Source organism: Dromiciops gliroides, chromosome 6 (assembly GCF_019393635.1).
Source record: "Dromiciops gliroides isolate mDroGli1 chromosome 6, mDroGli1.pri, whole genome shotgun sequence".
NCBI lineage: Eukaryota > Metazoa > Chordata > Mammalia > Microbiotheria > Microbiotheriidae > Dromiciops > Dromiciops gliroides.
Window position 1 is genome coordinate 258,057,805 of NC_057866.1, and position 20,904 is coordinate 258,078,708.

Consider the following 20,904-nt stretch of genomic DNA (forward strand, 5'->3'; position numbering starts at 1 on the left):
TTAAACAGAATTTTTTAAAAAACGCCTTATTTTTTTTTTTAAAGGGACTCCTTGGGGCAGCTAGGTGGCGCAGTGGATAAAGCACCGGCCCTGGATTCAGGAGTACCTGAGTTCAGATCCGGCCTCATACACTTGACACTTACTGGCTGTGTGACCCTGGGCAAGTCACTTAACCCCCATTGCCCCCCAAAAAAAAAAAAAAAAAAAAAAAAAAGGGACTCCTTGAGGATGTTACTGCCCAGAGCTCTGCTGTCTTAGCCCCTTGTGTGAGAAAGACACCTCATGACATCAGTTCACTTACTTCCTTTGGAGTCGGACAACTGGGTCAGCAAGGAGGTCAGTGAGATCTAGCTTTCTCCCTTTCTCGATGACTTCGCGGTGTTTCCGAACAAATAACCACCCAATATGAGAAAAGAAGAAGCCCCGCTGTGCATTGTGGGGGTCAGCATCCGTCTCTGAGTACTTGTGATGCACCCGATGGTCACGCGACCACTCAAAGATGTCATTCTGCAAGGGGAGAGAAAGTGCATTGAAGAAAGAGAAAGCAATTCCCGCACCTCCTCTTGGCGGGTTCTTTCCTTCATCCCCTACCACACACCCCAGTCTTGGTGTATTTTTGTGGGTTTTCATGTTAACCCAGAGCTATAACTAACACTTTTCACCTGAGGCAAGGGCAAGGGAGACACTCACCTAAAGGATGGACAATGTGTGTGCTGGAGCCAGCTCTAACCAGCTTGAAGGAGATGATGTTACATTTTCAATGTGTGCATTTACATCTTGGAAATCATCAAACATATAAATCAAGGCTTGATTTTTGGGGGTTGTTGATTTTCTAGACTTGAGAAAATGTTGATAATATAGATTAAATCTAAAAGTGTGTTGTGCATATTTGTTGGTTTGTGTGTTTTTTTTGTTAAAAGATGATTGTTAAACATTTACTGGCATACCTCTGGGTGTGGGTGAAGGGCAACATGAAGAAAACCTGTGAAATCCTGGGGTTTCTCCCCTTCTAAAAGGATGTCCCCTAATGGAAACTATGCTCCTTGCTAGAGAGCAAACTCGGTAGAGAAAGAAGATTGCAAGAAACTACTGTCAGGGGCAGGGGCCCCAAAGGAGGAAGCCCCTCTTCCTCTGAGGAAAGGTGCTGTCTGTGCCCTCTACATGTTTCTCCCTGTTATAAAGCTCTGGATGCTTCACCTTAGTTACAGGTTGGTTGCAAATATTTTAGGAACTTTTAGGAAAGGCAATTTGGATTAAGAACCAGTGAATTTAATAAGAGAGTAGTGTAGAAATAATTAACAATGAAAATAATAATAGCAATAATCCTTTACATCATGATTAATACCTAGCATTTTTTTTGGCTTGGGGCTCCCTGTCTTGCCCAGGCTAGAAGTGCCACAGTCACTCAGAGGCCTCTTCCCAAAAGCTTTAACGAGCTTCATTTTTCTGCTCTGAGCTTGTTCACCCTTCCTTAGGCAGTCTAATGATTCTCTGCTCCTGGGAGTTCACCAAACTGGTGCCAGACTAAGCAAATAACTTTCATTGCAGCTCAGAATTCCCAAACTCAAGACATCCACCAGCCTTAACCTCCCAGGCAGTCAGGAATAAAAGCATGAACCACCACACCTTGCCTAGTACTTCCTCAATCATCATCCAGATACTGGTTGATTCTATTATTGAAAAAGAAGTAAACAAGGCATTCTTTCATATCTTTGATCAAAATTGATCAACAGGGGGCAGCTAGGTGGCACAGTGGATAAAGCATTGTCCCTGGAATCAGGAGGAACTGAGTTCAAATCTGGCCTGAGACACTTGACACTTACTAGCTGTGTGACCTTGGGCAAGTCACTTAACCCTCATTGCCTTGCCAAAAAAAAAACTATCAATAAGCATTTATTAAGCACCTGCTGTATCCCAGGCATTATGCTTGGGGATGAGGATACAAAAAAAGGGAGGGGAAATCTTGGATTCTGTGGGGGGTAGACAGCATGAAACGTAAACAAAAGAAATACATTATTACAAGATTTATTTGTTGTTGTCCTTCATACATGAAGAGGACCAAAATGACATCACTCCATCAGGGTCAGTGTACAATGTGTCCAGCTATAGCTAATCAGACCAATACAAGCGCTGAAGGCTCTATCACAGGTAGGGCACAAATAGACTATATAACCGTTTGGGAGGGAGAGGTCTCTAAATGTGCACATCTCATATTTCTTCTGAGCTACAATTCTGCTTTGCTCACAGAGGATAGCTCCTTCTTTGATGTGGGCACGCCATGTTGGGAGGACCTTTGTCAGTGTCTCTCATGACTCACATTCGCTACCAGAGTTCTTCAGAAAGACCTTGAGAGTGTCCTTGTGTCACTTCTTCTGCCCTCCATGTGAGTGTTTACCTTGTGTGAGTTCTTCATAAACAACATAGTCAGCCCCTTGGAGTTGGGTTCTCTGTAGTAGAGTTTGAATAACTGGCAGCTCAGCTCAAGAAAGTAGTGTCTGGTACCTTATCTTGCCAGGTGATCTTCAAAGTCTTTTAAAGACAATTCAACAGAAGTATACAAAGAGTTCAGTACAACGGTTCTGTAGACCTTCAGTTTGGGAGGTTGCCTAAAACCTGTTCTCTCCCACACTTTCCTTTAGAGCCTCCCAAACACTATGGGACTGTGCATACCCCTTGACCGAGTAATACCTCTACCAGGTCTGTATCCCAAAGAGATCATAAAAAAGGGAAAAGGACCCACATGTACAAAAATATTTATAGCAGCTTTCTTTGTGGTGGCAGAGAATTGGAAATCAAGGGAATGCCCATCAATTGGGGAATGGCTGAACAAGTTGTGGTATATGAATGTAATGGAATACTATTGTTCTGTAAAAAATGATGAGCAGGTGGATTTCAGAAAAACCTGGAAAGACTTAAGTGGACTGATGCTGAGTGAAGTGGGCAGAACCAGAAGAATATTGTACACAGTAACAGCAACATTGTGTGATAATCAACTGTGATAGACTTGACTCTTCTCAGCAGTGCAATGACCCAAGACAATTCCAAAGAAATCATGCTGGAAAATGTTCTCCACATCCAGAAAAAAGAACTATGGGTTCTGAATCCACATTGAACCATACTGTTTCTACTTTTTTGTTGTTGGTTTTTTCTCTTTTTTTGAGGTTTTTCCCTTTTGTTCTGATTCTTCTTTCACAACATGACTAATGCAGAAATGTGTTTAATGTGATTGTACGTATATAGCCTATATCAGCATAACTTGGGGAGGGGGAAGAGAAGGGAGAGTAGGAGAAAATTTTGGAACTAAAAATCTTATGAAAACAAATGTTGAAAACTATTTTTACATGTAATTGTAAAATAATAAAATATTTTTATGATTAGAGCCTCCTAAACACTGAGTTAGCTCTGGCAATGTGTGCATGAAAACCATCATCTATGTGTATATACCTGGAAAGTATACTGTCATGGTAAGTAAACTTATCCACAGTATTCTAGATTTCTCCATTGATTGTAGCCTATTGTTCCATATATGGATGGTATAGCATTGGCTATTAAAGAATCTCCGTTTTCTTGGTGTTAATTATCAGGCTAAAATTAGCATAAGCAGCAAAGACTCAATCCAAATTCTATTGCATCTCAGCTTCAGAAGCTACACTGAGTACACAATCATCTGCAAACAAAAAGTCACACACCGTATCTCCCTCCACTTTAGTGTTGGCTTTTTTTGGGGGTGGGAGGAGGCAGGGCAATGAGGGTTAAGTAACTTGCCCAGGGTCACACAGTGTCACGTATCTGAGGCCAGATTTGAACTCAGGTCCTCCTGAATCCAGGGCCAGTGTTTTATCCACTGCCTCACATAGCTGCCCTTGGCTTTTTAAAAATTAAATAATTACCATCAGTGCAGTAGCTGATCTTGATGCCATTTTCATCCTTGTTGAACATGTCTGACAACATCTCTGAAAACATCATGTTAAAAAGCTTGGAAGCAAGCACACAACCCTACTTCACTCCATGAAGTGGAAAAGTGCAAGAGCATGGGAACCCATGCAAGCATCCTGTCACAGATATTGTTCAGTCATCTTCAGTCATGTCCAACTCCTTGTGACCCCATTTGAGATTTTCTTGGCAAATATATTGGAGTGGTTTACCATACCCTTCTCCAGCTTATATTACAGATAAAGAAATTGAGGCAAACAGGGTTAAAGTGCCTTGCCTAAAGAACATAGCTAGTAAGTGGCTGAGGCCAGATTTGAACTCAGGAAGATGAGTCTTCCTGACTTCAAGTCAGGTGCTCCATCCACTGTGACACCTAGTTGCTCATGCCATCATGGAACTGGTGTACAATACTGATGAACTTCTCTGGGCAACCAAATTTTGATATGATCTTCCACAAGCCTTCTCACTTTGACAGTATTAAAGTCCTTGGTCAGATTGCCAAATGTGTGTACAGACACAACTGCTCCTCACATTTCTCCTGCAGTTATTGGGCAGCAATCACCATATCAACTATTCCTTAGCCCTTTGTGAAGTTACACCAATTCTCAGGTAGATACCCATCTTCCAGGTCAAGGATCAGCCTATTAAGGAGAACTCTGGCAAGAATCTTTTTTTTTTTTTTTAGTGAGGCAATTGGGGTTAAGTGACTTGCCCAGGGTCACACAGCTAGTAAATGTTAAGTGTCTGAGGCCGGATTTGAACTCAGGTACTCCTGACTCCAGGGCTGATGCTCTATCCACTCCACCATCTAGCTGCCCCTCTGGCAAGAATCTTGCCAGCAAAGACTAAGTAAAAGAGAAAAACCACCATTATTATCCCTGCCCCCATGCTTGTCACAGGACAATTTAATTTGACAGAAGAGGAATTAGCAGCAGGAGTGAGGAGACCATGGACTTCTCATGGAGAAGAAGAGCTGAGATTGAACAGAAACTAGGAATTCTGAGAAGTAGAAATGAGGAGAGAGCATATTCCAGGAATGGGATGGAGGGAGTACATTCCTTTGCCTGTCAAAGACAGGGAGATGAAGCATTACATGTGAGGAACAAGGCCAGTATGGCCGGATCATTTCCTAGAGTGCATTAAGGGGGGGAAGTATAAGAAGCCTGAAAAGGTAGAAAGGGGCAAGGTTGGTAAGGCCTTTGAAAGACAGAAGATTTTTTATCTGATCCTAGAGGTAATAGGGAGCCACTAGAGTTTCTCTGAGTTGGGGTAAGGGTGATATGATCAGAGATGTACTTTAGGAAGATCATTTTGGCAGCTATATTGAGGATGAATTGGAGTGGGGAGGGACTTGAGATGACAAAACCAATCAGAATCTATTTAATTAATCGAGGCAGGAGGTGATGAGTGCCTATATGAGGGTGGTGAGTAGAGAAAGGGTGATTTTGTAGTGCAGAGGTGACAAACTCAAGTAGAAACCAACCACTAATCTGCCTTTCTAGTCTGATTATGCATTATTCTTCTTCTCAAACTCTTCATTCCAGCCCAATGGTCCTTCTTTCTTTGCCTCACATACAACATATCATCTCTAGCTTTTCTATCTCTGCTACATTTCTATCTATCATTCTCCATGCCTGGAATGCCTTCCCCTTTTACCTCTGTTTCATAGAATCTCTTTCTTCCTTCAGGACACAACTTAAACACCACCTTCTACATGAAACATTTCCTCCAGATTAGTAATTGGGAAATATTTAACAAAAGAAATAAAAATACTATTGAATATAGATCATGTTAATATGCACTTTTTTAGTCAATAGGTGACCTCCAGGTTGAAGACAGCTTATGGCAGAATTGAAACACAAACCTAAGGACTTTATATTTTGTTCTCTAGGTAACAGGGGGCCATTGGAGTGTATTGAACAGGTAAGTGACATGGTCAGATCTTCACTTAAGGAAAATAATTTTGGCATCTGTGTGGGGGATGGCATGGAGTTAGGAGAGACTAGAAGTAATGACACCATTTGGGAGATCTTTGCCATAGTGTAGGTGAGAAGTGGGGGCTTGAGCTAAGGTGCTGATTGCATGAGTAGAGATATTGGATACAAGAGATGTTGAGGAGATTGAAATGGCAAGATTTGGCAACTGATTGTCTATGTGGGGTGATAGAAGGTGGGGAGTTGAGCATAATGCCACAGGATGAAGGTGGGAGACAGGAAGAATGGTGGTGCCCTTTGCAGGTATAGGAAATCTTAGAAAAGGTACAGAAAGATTGGGAGTTGTATAATAGTAGACTCCAATTCTTGGTATAAAGACTCACTGTTGGACAAAAACTACTGGGAATACTGGAAAGCAATCTGGCAGCAATTAGGTATAGACCAACATCTCATATCTCATGCAAACATAGGCTCCAAATGTATACATGACTTGGAGATATAAAAGGTGACATCAGAAGAAGTTAGAGGAGCAAAAATACCCTTTAGAGCTACGACAAGAGGACTGGCTCATGACCAAACAAGGAATAGAGAGGATCACAGAAGGCAAAGTGGACAATATTGATTATAGGAAATTTAAAAGATTTTGTGCAAACAAAACCAATGCAGTTAAAATTAGAAGCGAAACACTGAAATGGAGAAAAAAATCTTTGCAGCAGGTTTCTCTGATAAATATCTCTTGTCAAAGATATAGGAAGAAATTAAAATTTATAATAATGATACAAACAGGCAGTTTTGCTTCTTCTTTTTTTTTGTGGGGCAATGAGGGTTAAGTGACTTGTCCAGGGTCACACAGCTAGTAAATGTCAAGTGTCTGAGGCCGAATTTGAACCCAGGTCCTCCTGAATCCAGGGCTGGTGCTTTATTCCTGGTGCCACCTAGCTGCCCTCAAACAGGAAGTTTTAAAGGGAAGAAATTCAGGCTATCAACAACCAAAAGGTTTGGCGAATAAAATAATTATTAGAGACATAAGTCTGGGTAAATTATCAGTTTTATCCATCACTACTAGCAAGAGGTTGACAAAAAAGACTCCTTAACCTCTTGTCCATCCAAAGAGACCATGAGGCTACTTCTTCAGGTTTTTATGCCTTTTGGACAAGAGGTGGTCCATTAAATAGCAATCAAATCTAATTGGTTAACATAATTGATTACATTAAGATGAAGGACTGAGAGTCCCCTGGATTTGGAAAAATATCTCTATATAAGGTAATCAACTCAAAGAATGTGGACCCCACCCAAGCTGAGGGGAGCACACACATCTGGGTGTAGTCTGGTGCAGGACACAAATCTGTCAGTAACAAAGATGAACACTAAATTACAGCATTAGTTTTTAAAAGGGGGAGCTGAATTTCCTCATGATATTGGTTATTAATAATTATTTCTCACAAAGGAAAAATGTGCCAAATTACTAATGATTAGGGAAATGTGAATTACAATAATTCTGAGATTCTATCTCACACTAATCAAGGGAAAATGATCATTGTTGGAGGGGTTGTGGGGGGAAAAGGCATGCTAGTGTATAGTTTGTGAAACTGTGAATTGGTCTAGAAAATTGGACCACCATTTTCTGGAAAGCAATTTGTACCTATACTGAAACAGTCAATAAACTGTGCACATACCCTTTGACCCAATGTACCACTTAGTAATCTACCCCCCCAAAAAAAAGGAGATTAAGAAGAAAAAAGCGCATAAGCACAAAAATATTTATAGTGGCCTTTTGTTACAACAAAGAACTAGCAACTAAGGGGATGCTCATCAACTGAGGAATGGCAGAATAAATGATGGCATATGAATAGAGTGGAACATTATTGTGCCTTAAGAAAGGATGAAAGAGGCCATTTTAGAGAAATCTGCAAATACCTATGTGAACTGATACAAGTGAAGTAAGCAGAACCAGAAGAACAATTTTTATGCTAACAGCAGCATTGTAAAGACAACCAACTTTGAAAGATGTAAGTTCTCTACTCAATTCAATGACCAACTCCACAATTCCAGAGAACCAATAATAAAAAATATACCACCCAGCTCATGACAGAGAGGTGATAGCCTCAAGCTGCAGACTATTATACATACATTTTTTTCAGGCATAGACAACGTGGAAATTTGTTTTACATAGATCAAAGGACTCAGAGTCAGAAAGACCTAAGTTCAAATGCAGGTTCAAATTCAAATGCAGACTTAACTAGCTTTGTCACCCTGCAGTCACTTAACCTCTCTCTGCCTCAGCTTTTTCATCTATAAAATGGAGAAAACATTCATACCTATCTCACAGGGTTGTTGTGAGAATCAAATGTGATACTATATATGTGTAGACATAAAAAGCTTTGAAAACTTTAATGAGTTACATATTAGTAAGCTATTAGTAAGTTGGTGGAGCAGAACTGAAGCTCAGGGGAGAGACTTACATGGATACATAGACCTGTAAGTCATTTTCATTGATATGACAATTAAACTCATGAGAACTGAAGAGATCTCCAATTAAAAGAATTTATTCAGGGGCAGCTAGGTGGCGCAGTGGATGGAGCACCGGCCCTGGAGTCAGGAGGACCTGAGTTCAAATCCGGCCTCAGACACTTGACACTTACTAGCTGTGTGACCCTGGGCAAGTCACTTAACCCCAATTGCCTCACTAAAAAACAAAAAACAAAAAAACAAAAAAAAAAGAATTTATTCAGGGGCAGCTAGATGGCGCAGTGGATAGAGCACTGGCCCTGGATTCAGGAGTACCTGAGTTCAAGTCCGGCCTCAGACACTTAACACTTATTAGCTGTGTGACCCTGGGCAAGTCACTTAACTCCAATTGCCCTGCAAAAAAAAAAAAAGAAAAGAAAAAAAAAAGAATTTATTCAGAGAAGGCAGCCTAGAACAGAGCCTTGGGGAATACCCATACATGGTGGGACCATGATACAGATGGGAAACTAGCAGAGGAGAAGAAGTCAGACAGAAGTAGAAAAGAATGGGGTTGTAGAAATCCAGAGAGGAGAAAGTCCCCAGAAGAGGGTGGTCTACAGCATCACATGCCATGGAGTGGCCATAAGGAGTGGAGACTAGGAAAAGACCCAGGAAAGGACCAGATTTGGCTGTAAGGAGATGATTGATAATGTTAGAGTTAGAGATGAAGTTGGAAGCCATATTGAAGAGGAGTGAGAAGAAAGAGAGTCTAGCTATGATAGCTTTATCTAGGAGTTTGAGTAAGAAAGAGAAGATGATAGCTTGAGCGGGTGGTAGGGTTCAATGAAAGGCTGGGTTGGTTTGATTTTAACTCAGAAAGGTAGCTATGTACATAGAATGAAAACAGATAAATACATTCAGCTAATCCAAACCAACCAGCTTCTTTTCTACCTTTATACATTTTGCAGTTTTTACTACCATAGGGAAAATAGAGATGAAAATGTTTCTAGCCTTCTGGGGTGTTCTATTTACAAGGTCTATAAAAGAGCAGCTGAGATGGTAAAAGGTTCAGCATTTAACACACAAGGGAGGATGCAGCTGGGTGGCACAGTAGATAAAGCACCAGCCCTGGATTCAGGAGGACCTGAGTTCAAATCCGGCCTCAAAAACTTGACACTTACTAGCTGTGTGACCCTGGGCCAGTCACTTAACCCTCATTGCCCTGAAAAAAAAAAAAGTCAACAGACAAGGAAACTGAGACTGAGAGAGATTAAGTGATTGGCTTGGGGTCATAAGTATTTGAGGTCAGATTTGCACGCAAGTCTTCTTGACTATAAGCCATCTAGGAAAAAAAGGACAGAAAATATAAATGAAATTTCAAAAGTCTGATGAGTTTCACAGCCAGGATTACTTCTTTCTCTCCTCCTCCACCCACTCTCTTCCCAGCCACTCTGAGGTGGGTTGCCAAAGAAACGTGTTAGGATCCTGGGTTCCCTATGTTGATGCCTGTCCTCTGGGAAATCAGTGGAGATGGAGCATCCGACTGTCATTCTCTTAAAAACTGCCATAGCCACGGGTTCTAATCCATTCCTGCTACCCACTGTTTTTTCTCCTCTTGCTCTCCTATCCTCACACTAACACATTCATGTCTCAGGGGCACCTCTCTCTCTGTATCCTTGCTGGTGTTACCCAAATCTTGGATGAAAATCCTCCTCTGTCCATGACTATCTTTTGTTTCTTTTCATATCCTCAGTTCTTAGCACAGTGACTGACACATAGTAGGCACATAGTAAACATTTATTGATTCTCAGAACACTTCCAAGCAGTGCAGCCCCAGGATTTCCTATTCTCTCTGGAAGGAAAGTCTTGCCCAAGTTCACTTTGATCCTCAGCAAAGTCAGAGTTTCTGTGGGAGTTTTGATAAGGTAGAATTTCAAGAGTATAAACTATTATACTTAGTATAATAGTATGGTATAAGTAATATAAATATTATAGTAAAATAAGAATACATTATATTAATATAACAATATGAATGTTATATACAGAATGTAAGTGTTATACTATTCATTACAGTATGAATAAATAGCACGAGCATTATACATATAAATAGGAATATTTTATTACTCGTTATGGTATGAATAAAAACTATGGTTATATACCATTATATATGCCATTTATAAATGGTAAGGGAGGAGAGGTAGAATCTTCAAGATTAGCCAGAAAAAAAATTAGTAGAGTCCTGAACCCTAAGAGAAACCAGGAAAATTAAAGCAAAGCGAACTTTTTCATTAAAATGGAAAATATGGGGGCAGCTAGGTGGCACAGTGGATAGAGCACCAGTCCTGGATTCAGGAGGACCTGAGTTCAAATCCAGCCTCAGACACTTAACACTTACTAGTTGTGTGACTCTGGGCAAGTCACTTAACCCCAATTGCCTCACCAAAAAACAAAATGGAAAATATGGCTCATGACCCAGGGAATGTATTTCTGGCTCTAACTGATAATTATCACACCAGTATTTTGTCCAGAGGCTAAGAAAAAGCTGGGGACAAGATTGCAGGCATATATATATATATATATATATATATATATATATATATATAAACTATCTGTGAAGCTGGTTTATGGCTACCACAAAGTCATATTAATTTTTTTTTTTTGCGGGGCAATGGGGGTTAAGTGACTTGCCCAGGGTCACACACAGCTAGTAAGTGTTAAGTGTCTGAGGCCGGATTTCAACTCAGGTACTCCTGAATCCAAGGCCAATGCTTTATCCACTGCGCCACCTAGCTGCCCCGTCATATTCAATTTTACTTGAGGGTCAGGGCACAGTTTGCAAAAGGTCATCTTAAATAGTTCTTTTTTTGTTTTGCCATAAACAGAACTAGGATGGGGTGAACAGGGCTTTGTCTCAAGTTGCTGACATGGGAAGAGTCACTTTTTATTCAAGGTAGCCTGGTCCCTCCCCCCACCAATACCTCGTGCCTTACTGCCACTTTCCCATTGCCATATGACAGAATTCCATTCCATTGACCAGCTCCAGGATGCAACCCTTAGGATCTTGGCACACTGCCATCCTTCTCCAAGGATCTACTTCCTTATTCTGTCACATCCCCTTAGGGATGGGGGCCTAGACTCACTGAGGGTTGTTTCTCCCCCTCCATTCATGGTAAAAATATACTGATGGTCAAATTGTTTTCTTCTCTAGTAGCACCACAGCCAACTTTAATTGACTCACAATGTTTTGCCAAGGATAAAAGAGTTCCTATGTATGACTTTGACTTTTATGAGGAAGATCTACTGAGGTATTAGTCCTATTTTACCCTCTGGATTTCAAATAGTGGGGAAGTTTTCCTTTATAATTTCTTGAAATATAGTATCTAAGCTCTTTTTTTGATCATTGATTTCAGGTAGTCCAATATTTTTTTTAATTTTTTAATTTTTTTGTCCAATAATTCTTAAATTTTCTTTCCTCCATCTATTTTTCAGTTGTTTTTCCAATAATTCATATTTTCTTCTATTTTTTCATTATTTTGACTTTTTTATTGTTTCTTGTCGTCTCATGAAGTCATTAGCTTCTACTTCCTAATGCTAATTTTTAAGAAATTGTTTTCTTCAGTGAATATTTGTACCTCTTTTTTCCATTTCCAATTCTGGTTTTTAAAGTGTTTTCTTCAGTATTTTTATAACTCTTTTGCCAAGTTGTAAATTTTCTTTTCATAATCTTGCATGACACTAATTTCTTTTCCCAGGGTTTCCTCTACCACTCTTTCTTCAACTCTTCCAGGAATTTTTGTTGGATGTGGGTACAATTAGCATTTTTCTTTGAGGCTTTGGTTGTAGCTCTTTTCACATTGTTGTTTTCTTCTAAGTTTATGTCTTGGTTCTTCCCTGCCATAATAGTAGTTTTTATGGTATGGTTCTTTCTTTATTGCTTTTTACTCATTTTCCCAGCCTATTTCTTTTCTTTCTTTCTTTCTTTCTTTTTTTTTGTTTTTTTTGCAGGGCAGTGAGGACTTGCCCTGGATCACACAGTCAGTAAGTGGCAAGTGTCCAAGGCCAGATTTGAACTCAGGTCTTCCTAAATCCAAGGCCAGTGTCTTATCCACTACACCACCTAGCTGCCCCCAAGATAAGAGTTTATATTTATTTATTTATTTATTTATTTGTTTGTTTGTTTGTTTTTTGCAGCAATGAGGGCTTAGTGACTTGCCTAGGGTCACACAGCTAGTAAGGGTCAAGTGTCTGAGGCCAAATTTGAACTCAGGTCCTCCTGAATCCAGGACCCATGCTTTATCTACTGTACCACCCAGCTGCCCCCACCCCAGCCTATTTACTGACTTTGAACTTTAACATAAATTTTGCCTAAATCATCTGGGGGTGGGGAGTCACTGCGTCAAGCTTCAGCCTTTTTCATGCTGCTGTTTTCAGAGCTAGTACTTGGGGTCTACAAGTTTGCCATCTTGGCTCCAACTCTCAATATTTGGTTTTATCCTGATTGTTTTTCCAACAACTTGCTTAGGAATGGATGATTGCTTCAGAAAAGACCTTGTAGTGTCCATAAACTTTTCTGTCCCTTAAACTGCCCTTTAAGAGCACATGGATTTACAAAAGAGAAACCCTGACAGGTGGCCTTGAGACAAAGCTGAGGGGAATCCCATTTGTTCTTTTGATGTCTCTCTTTCTAGCCAATGGAAAGATAGAAACTTGCCCCAATATGTCAGCTCAAGAGCACAGGTTTTGGTGATAAGTCTTATGACTCAATGATACTCTGTCTAGGAAAAGGACCTTCCATCCAACAGATCAAAAAGCAGACCACATTGCTGGCTTGATTCTTCAGGAACTGCCTGCTTTTCTGGGAATATATTTTATTTTGGTGGGCCTGTCTTAATCTGCTTAGTTCAGATGCCAATATTTTACCATTCATAAGAACATTCTGTGCTTTACTCAATTGTTTATTTTGGATTAGCCCTGATTTTCCTCCAGATAACACCTGGCACTGACAATCTGTTAAGAATGGCCCAGAAAGTCCCCAGACAAGGGCCTGGCAACATTTTAAGCCTTTTGGAAAACTCTACCCTCAAGGGAACAAGTAACCACTTGTTGCCTAATATCATCAAGGAGCATTTCAGGGTACTGTTTTTGTGGTTTATGGTTACCTCAAGGGTATATTTAGTTTTATTTAAGGTCTTCCAGTGGTCTTCCAATTCTTAGGCCATCAAAAGGACAGTGGGCAGAATTTCTAGGTATTCCCTTATGGTACCTCCCCAACTAGGGAAATATCAATTAAAGTCCAGGTCACTACAGAAGCAAATGGAAAATTGTTGGATTGTTCTCTGGGATAGCTCAAGTCCAATATCAATATTATTTATTATGGGGGCGGCTAGGTGGCGCAGTGGATAGAGCACCGGCCCTGGAGTCAGGAGTACCTGAGTTCAAATCCGGCCTCAGACACCACTTACTAGCTGTGTGACCCTGGGCAAGTCACTTAATCCCAATTGCCTAACTAAAAAAAAAAAAATTATTTATTATGGTATGAACACAGATCAACCACAGTGCCTCTACTGAAATATATGTTTGGAGAAGAAGATATATGATCCTGGTATTGGACTAGGAGTCAGGAATACCTGAATTCAAATCCTGACTCAACCACTCACTTTGCAACCCAGGACCTTTTGGCCTGAGTTTCCTCGTCTATAAAACATGGATAATAAAAGCACCAACCTCATGGGGCTATTATTAAGATTCAATGAAATATAGGTCCAGTGAACCAATGGATTTGGGTGATGCTGGCCAATTAGCTTGGAGTGGTGTGTAAGGACCACCTCTCATCCAGACCCTCAGGAAGCTTCCACTCATAGAGGCATAGGGACATCCCTTTTTGGCCTGGGACTGAGGTGTTGGTGGCGCCTTGTTCTCTTTTACTCTTCTATCTTAGATACGTAGGGCTTCTTAACTTTCTGACCCAGGTGTTCTCTTTTTACTAATACTTGGTATATTTTAATAAATGCTTAATGCCCCCCCCAAAAAAAGATTCAATGAGATAACCTCTATAAAGTACTTGGCAAACCTTAAAATGCTATATGAATATTATATTGATATTATATTGATACTATTATTAATTCAAATCATTAATATCAATATAATAATCAATCTATGGTATTATAAAGTTAAAACAGAAACATTACATACACATCAAATCGTGAAGGTGGAAATGTTATTATACTACATATTGATGATGCTGCTGCATTTATTGGGAATCTTGTTTTAGTACAATTTGTTTGACCTCATCTTTAAAATCATGTAAGATAAAGCCTCAACTTTAAAATCAGATAGGATACGGCACTGAGAAAATGAAACCAGTTTCAGAATGGCTGACATAACAGACTTTTCTAAGAAATGGAGAGGAATTGGACAGAGGAAGCAATGAAAACTTTTCAGATTATTATTCACATAAAATTAGGGAGGGATTTGAAAACTTTTGATCAGAATGAAGCTGGTCAGCAGCCCTCTGCTCCACCCCCTGCCAATTTTCCCTATTCTATTGCCTTTTCCCATTCCTTCAATACTAGTAACTTTCCTGTATTGATTACTCTTAAAAACTTTAGAAGTTTAGAAACTCAGAAATGCATAAAATTATATCATATCAATACATTTTATCTTTGAATACCATAAATATGCCCAAATTTTATAATAGGGTATTATTAAAACCTCATAAAAGAAAAAATTCAAATTTCTTCTCTAGTATGAAGGGAGGATTTTCAGAGGTTTTCTAGATCATGGGGGCACCATGCCCCTAACCCCCATTATGTGGAAGGGACAATTGTATTTTCTCTGGTTTTTTTTTTTTTGGTGAGGCAATTGGGGTTAAGTGACTTGCCCAGGGTCACACAGCTAGTAAGTGTCAAATGTCTGAGGTCAGATTTGAACTCAGGTCCTCCTGAATCCAGGGCTGGTGCTCTATCCACTGCACCACCTAGCTGCCCCGACAATTGTATTTTATCAGCTGAGGCAAGGACAGATTGGAGAAGGGAAATACTGGAAGCAAGGAGACCGGTTAGGAGATATGATGGTAGAGTGGGTGTGTGAGGCTTATCACATATAAGGGAATTGAGAGGTAAGGGAGAAGTTTGAGTAACTGGTCAGTCAGTCACTACGTTAAGCATTACAGATACAAAGAAAGACAAATGACAATACATCCTTGCCTTTAAGCAACTCATAGTCTAATGGGAGAAGCAACAGGCAAACAATTATCATTGTACAAACAAGTCTCGGTAAGGATATGTTGTGAAGGGAGAATCCACAAAACTTGGCAAATGATTGGATGCAGGAGGGAGGGGCAGGGAGTGCACCAGTCCAAGCCCCACCTGGAAAGCCATGGAGTTGGCTGCAGCCAGGAATATCCTCAAAGGCAGCTTGGCTTTATAGGACCTGTGGCTCCACAAACGATGGGCACCAGCCGTCACCCCCAGAGCTGTCAGGAGGAAACAGAGGTATGCTGCAAAACACAACAAAGGGGAAACACTCATAAATGGTGAGGAATTGTCCTTAATTTCTTTTTTTTTTTTTAATCCACTGAGAAAGAATTTGTGAAATTGTCCAGGAAAAAGAGGAGACTCTCCTTCAGAGATGAACCAATAAGTTGAGAAACCTTAGCCTTCAATTGATTTGTGGCTTTCTAAATCCTCTGCTGAGGGGACAGAAAGAACTTTCTCTGGGAAACTCTGACTTTCACACTCCAAACATCTTTTTATGCTTTTCTTTCTCCCCAGTTGAGGCTGTAACCATTACACCCAAGTTAGCATGAGTTTAAGACTTAGTTAGATCCTCTCCTGACCTTTAATACTCACATATATATGCTGTCCAAACAGCATATGTCAGAGTAGCAAAGGAAATTAGGCTGCTTCTAAAAGGCTTCAGATTGCAAAAAAAATTATTTGGCTTTAAACGGTCGGACTTGATGGGTAAATCAGAACAGCAATAGAAATGACAAAAATCCTGGTAATTCACAGGGAATGGATGATTCACACATTGACTCACATTATCACTGATAATTTTGAAGCAAGGACAAATGAGGCCTTGGTTGGGCTAGACAAAGGTTTGGCCTGTCTTTGTTAGAGAAAAGTAGAGTAAGGTTGGGGATGAGGATGAAAAATGGCTACTCCTGTAACATGAACAGGGATTATCTGACTGGTAATCAAGCACCTTGAAGTGCTCATAATGGTGAACCAGCTTTTTAACTCTTGGCTTAGATTCCTGAGTCCAGCCCCAAGGCTCTCTGGTGGGTGGGTTGGGTTTTGTTTTTTTCTTGACCAGTTAGTGGTCATTGAACTGACTCAGGATGTCAGTGGGAAGGAGGCAACAGAGAAGAGCCTGGGCATGAAAGGCTTCATTACTTCATTGTGACCAGAGGATTTCCTATCTAACTGATGGATTCATTCAACACAAGAAGATTAATCTCTTTGCCCTGTCCTCCCCACTTTCCCAACACCACTTTGGGTATTATAAGTTACCCTCATCTTTATGTTCCTCATTTCTGAAAGCTTCAAACATTCTACCCACAAAACACATTTTAGGGGGGGTGGGGAAATATAGTGATGGAAAGTAAGCAAGGCATTAGGTAGTCCTTCTTTCTGGCTCCTACCCTCATGGGGTCAGCTCCACTGTTTCCCAGCTCTTCCTTCTTGCTTCTCCTTGAGTATGATCTTTTCTCTTTGGCTCCACTCACCTGGGGAAGGCTTTTCCTTTCAAACTTTACTTTGAAGAACACTGGAAAAAGGAGGCACCTGAGGCAGATGCTTCAGAAAGGCTAAACTAACTTTCAAATGTCCCTCACCAGAAACTGTATCTAAGGTAGTCCAGATTTGCTTTTGGAAACTATTATGATTCAATAATTCTCTTTTTTAAGCTAAGGAGGCACCAGTAATTGGAATAAGAATATCTCTCTGTCTCTCTCTCTCTTTTTCTCTCTCTTCCTCTCTCTCTCTTCCTCTCCCCACCCCTGCATTTGAATAATGAAATACATAGATCAGGAATGCAAACAGATCTAGGAACATCTAGAATGTCATTTGTCCCCAGAATACCTTCACTATATATCATGGTAGGATCCTTATTTTGTCAACTTCCAAATATTGCAGAGACTGCTTGGGTCTATGCATACTGACCTAACTCTTTCTAATTCTTGTCCATCTTCGAATACATCTAATGCTGTAGAAATAGGCCAGAGTACCCGAGAGAGAGTCCCAAGTGTTGTAATGGCCTGGATTGTGGAAAACTCCAAACTCTTGAGAGACTCCTGAACCTGACCTGAGGACCTTATATTTATATACATGGCCAAGTGCTACCATTATTCTAGCACATTTATAGACTTCAATTTTTCCACCTGTAACATAATACAGATCACAGTATCCATCCTTAAATAGTCTTATTGTATTGGAGATCAAAAATTAAGCAAGTAAAAAAAAAATTTTAAAGGGGGGCAGCTAGGTGGTGCAGTGGATAAAGCACTGGCCCTGGATTCAGGAAGACCTGAGTTCAAATCCAGCCTCAGACACTTGACACTTACTAGCTGTGTGACCCTGGGCAAGTCACTTAACCCTCATTGCCCCACAAAAATAAACAAAGAAACAAACAAAAAAATTAAATAAATAAATCAAACAAATAAATGGATAGCCAACTAAATAAATAGATAAAGAGATTAATTAATTAGTGAATTAATGAATGGATAAATAAATAGGTAAATAAATGGAAAATAAATAGATTAAACAAGTAGTTTGGGGGTAGCTAGATGGTGCAGTGGTTAAAGCTCTGGCCCTGGATTCAGGAGTACCTGAGTTCAAATCCGGCCTCAGACACTTGATACTTACTAGCTGTGTGACCCTGGACAAGTCACTTAACCCCCATTGCCCCACAAAAACAAAAACAAAAACAAAACAAACAAAATAAAAAAAACAAGTAGTTTGAATGAAATCATAGTGGAAATGAAGAGTCCCAGAGTCTGAGTTTATTGATGCAGCATGGCAGAGTGTGGAGTACTCAGCTGTGAGTACCTTTCACAGACAAGTGATATCATTGATTCCAACCACAAGCACAATAACCAGGCACAGCTATAGGGGCAAGTGAGGTCCTGGGGGACACTTCTACTAACACCAGTGTGGCTTAGAGGGGTCGCTCAGGGTGTCTACACAAACCACAAGGTGTCCTTCAAAGGAGACACGCATGGGTCCTAGTTCTGGCTCTACTCTCACTTATCTGCATTACATTAGACATCTGACTTAATCTCACTGGGCTTCAGTTTCCTCCCCTGAAAAGTGAAAGGACTGTACTAGATGTACTAGAATAATGCTCTTTCCAGTCTCATACTCTGTGAATTTTATGAATGTTTCAAAGAGAAACTCAAGCCACTCAGATACAATCTATTGGCAACAGAACGTGGGCCTGGAGTGAGGAAGACTTAAATTCAAATCTAGCCTCTACACATACTAAGTGTATGACCCTGGGCAAGTCACTTCACCTCTGTCTGCCTCAGTTTCCTCAATTGTAAAATGGGGGAAATTGCAACATCTTCCTTGCAGGATTCTTGTGAGGATCAAATGAGATAATATTTGTAAAGTTCATAGCACAGTGCCCGGCACATAGTAGGCTTGATCCCTTCTCTTCTTCCCAAGAAAGATCTAAGGTTAAAAGGTAAAATATCTTATTGAATGGGCTCCCCCATACACCCCCCCACACACATGTAAACACACAGAGAAAGGTGCTGAATCAACAGAAGCCTTAATAATAAGTTTGTGTAACAATAAGTGGCAGAGAGCTGGGCTTTCCTGAAGTAAGTCTTTAAACCATCAGTGACCACTTCCCAAGCCTACAACCAGGTAGGCACACTTATTGCTGATCCATTACAGCTGGTTCTACTCAAAGGTAGAAAACAACCCCCCCCCCCACACACACACACACAGTGGAATAGAAGAAAGCAATTAACTTAGAGTTAGTTCTACATACTTTGCTCATTACCTCTCTATGGAATGGAAATTAATTAATTATTAATATCACAACATTCACCCAGTCCTGCTTCTCTTTCATAGAGGGAGGACCCTGAATTTAAATGCATTAGAATTCTAAACAAAAGTATTTACTAAGTATCTATGCATGGAGTCTCACTAGAAGATAAACACTAAGCACTTGAGTCCCCCACACAGGGGCAGTTTAGATCCTAGGGGGACACTTGTACTAGTACTAGCACTAGTGTAGCCCAGAGGGGTTGCTCAGGGAGCAGACACAAGCCATAAGGTGGCACTCAAAGCTTGCAATGGCCAGCTCATTTTCCTGTTCGTGCAGACAACTTCTCAGCATCTCCCAAGCTCTCTACACAGGCTAGTGTTCTTCAAGTACTTTCTATCTAGAGATATGGAGTGATTCCTAAAATAACACACAAGGCACCCACTCATGCTGCCTACCCACTACAATCCCAATCTTTTCTTCCCTTCTCAGTATATTACCTAAGAACCCATTCAATGAGGATTACAAGCTAAAATGTGTTTACCAAAGTCAAAACTTTTATTCCCTAAACTCCAAAGCCCTAAATCATGACCACTTCTGGAAAGGTTGAATTTTTTGACTCTCCCCACCTTATCTTTTCCATCATTGCTTGCACTATGAAGGCAGGGCTGTGTAGAATATATCAGGGACTGCAGAGCAGCTCAATGAAACATTCTTTATCTCAAGGCCACCATACTCCTGTTGACCATACATCCTTTCAGAAGACAGTTGTGATCATTGATTCCAACAACAACAACCAGGCAAAACTACAGTCTGTTATTTCAAATGTCAGCTCCAAGAAGATTTCTCCAAGATATCCATCACAGATTCCTTCTCCACATATCCTCCTGATGTGTCACAGAAATAGCCAGAAACCCCAAAGCAAGTCAGCCTTTTAGAACTTCCATGATATTTCTTTCTTTCCTTTCCTTCCTTCCTTCCTTCCTTCCTTCCTTCCTTCCTTCCTTCCTTCCTTCCTTCCTTCCTTCCTTCCTTCCTTCCTTCTTTCCCCCTCTCCCTTCCTCTCTTTTCCTCCTCCTTCCCTTCCTTCCTTTCTTTCCTCTTTTCTTCCTTCTTCATGGTTTTCCCACTTCACTTTGCATCAGTTGATAACGGTCTTGCCATGTTTTTTCTTTTCTTTTCTTCTCTTTTTTTTGGGTGAGGCAACTGGGGTTAAGTGATTTGCCCAGGGTCACACAGCTAGTAAGCGTTAAGTGTCTGAGGCTGGATTTGAACTCAGGTCCTCCTGACTCCAGGGCTGGTGCTCTATCCACTGTGCCACCTAGCTGCCCCTTGCCATGTTTTTTCTTAACCCCCACCCCTCATTATATCCCATAGCACAATAGTACTCCATCACAATCATATGTCTCACCTTATTTAGCCATTTCCCAGTTGATGAGCATCTCTTAGATTTCTAATTTGTTGACACCACAAGAAGAGTTGCTATAAATATTTTTGTACATATAGGTCATTTTCCTTTGATCTCTTTGGGATACAGACCTAGGTGTGCTATTGCTGGATCAAAGGCTACGCACAGTTTTATAACCCTTTGGGC

At 40.5% G+C, this 20,904-nt stretch overlaps 1 protein-coding gene across 1 annotated transcript in view; it reads right to left on the reverse strand.

Moving 5' to 3' along the window:
• SCD5 (stearoyl-CoA desaturase 5) overlaps window positions 1–20,904 on the reverse strand; it is an 85,132-nt gene that overhangs the window by 29,782 nt on the left and 34,446 nt on the right. The window contains exons 2-3 of the mRNA XM_043973170.1: window positions 15,683–15,813; window positions 302–507 (exon numbers count right to left, since the gene is read on the reverse strand). Coding sequence (XP_043829105.1) covers window positions 302–507; window positions 15,683–15,813 — 337 coding nt within the window. The remainder of the gene's footprint in view (window positions 1–301; window positions 508–15,682; window positions 15,814–20,904) is intronic.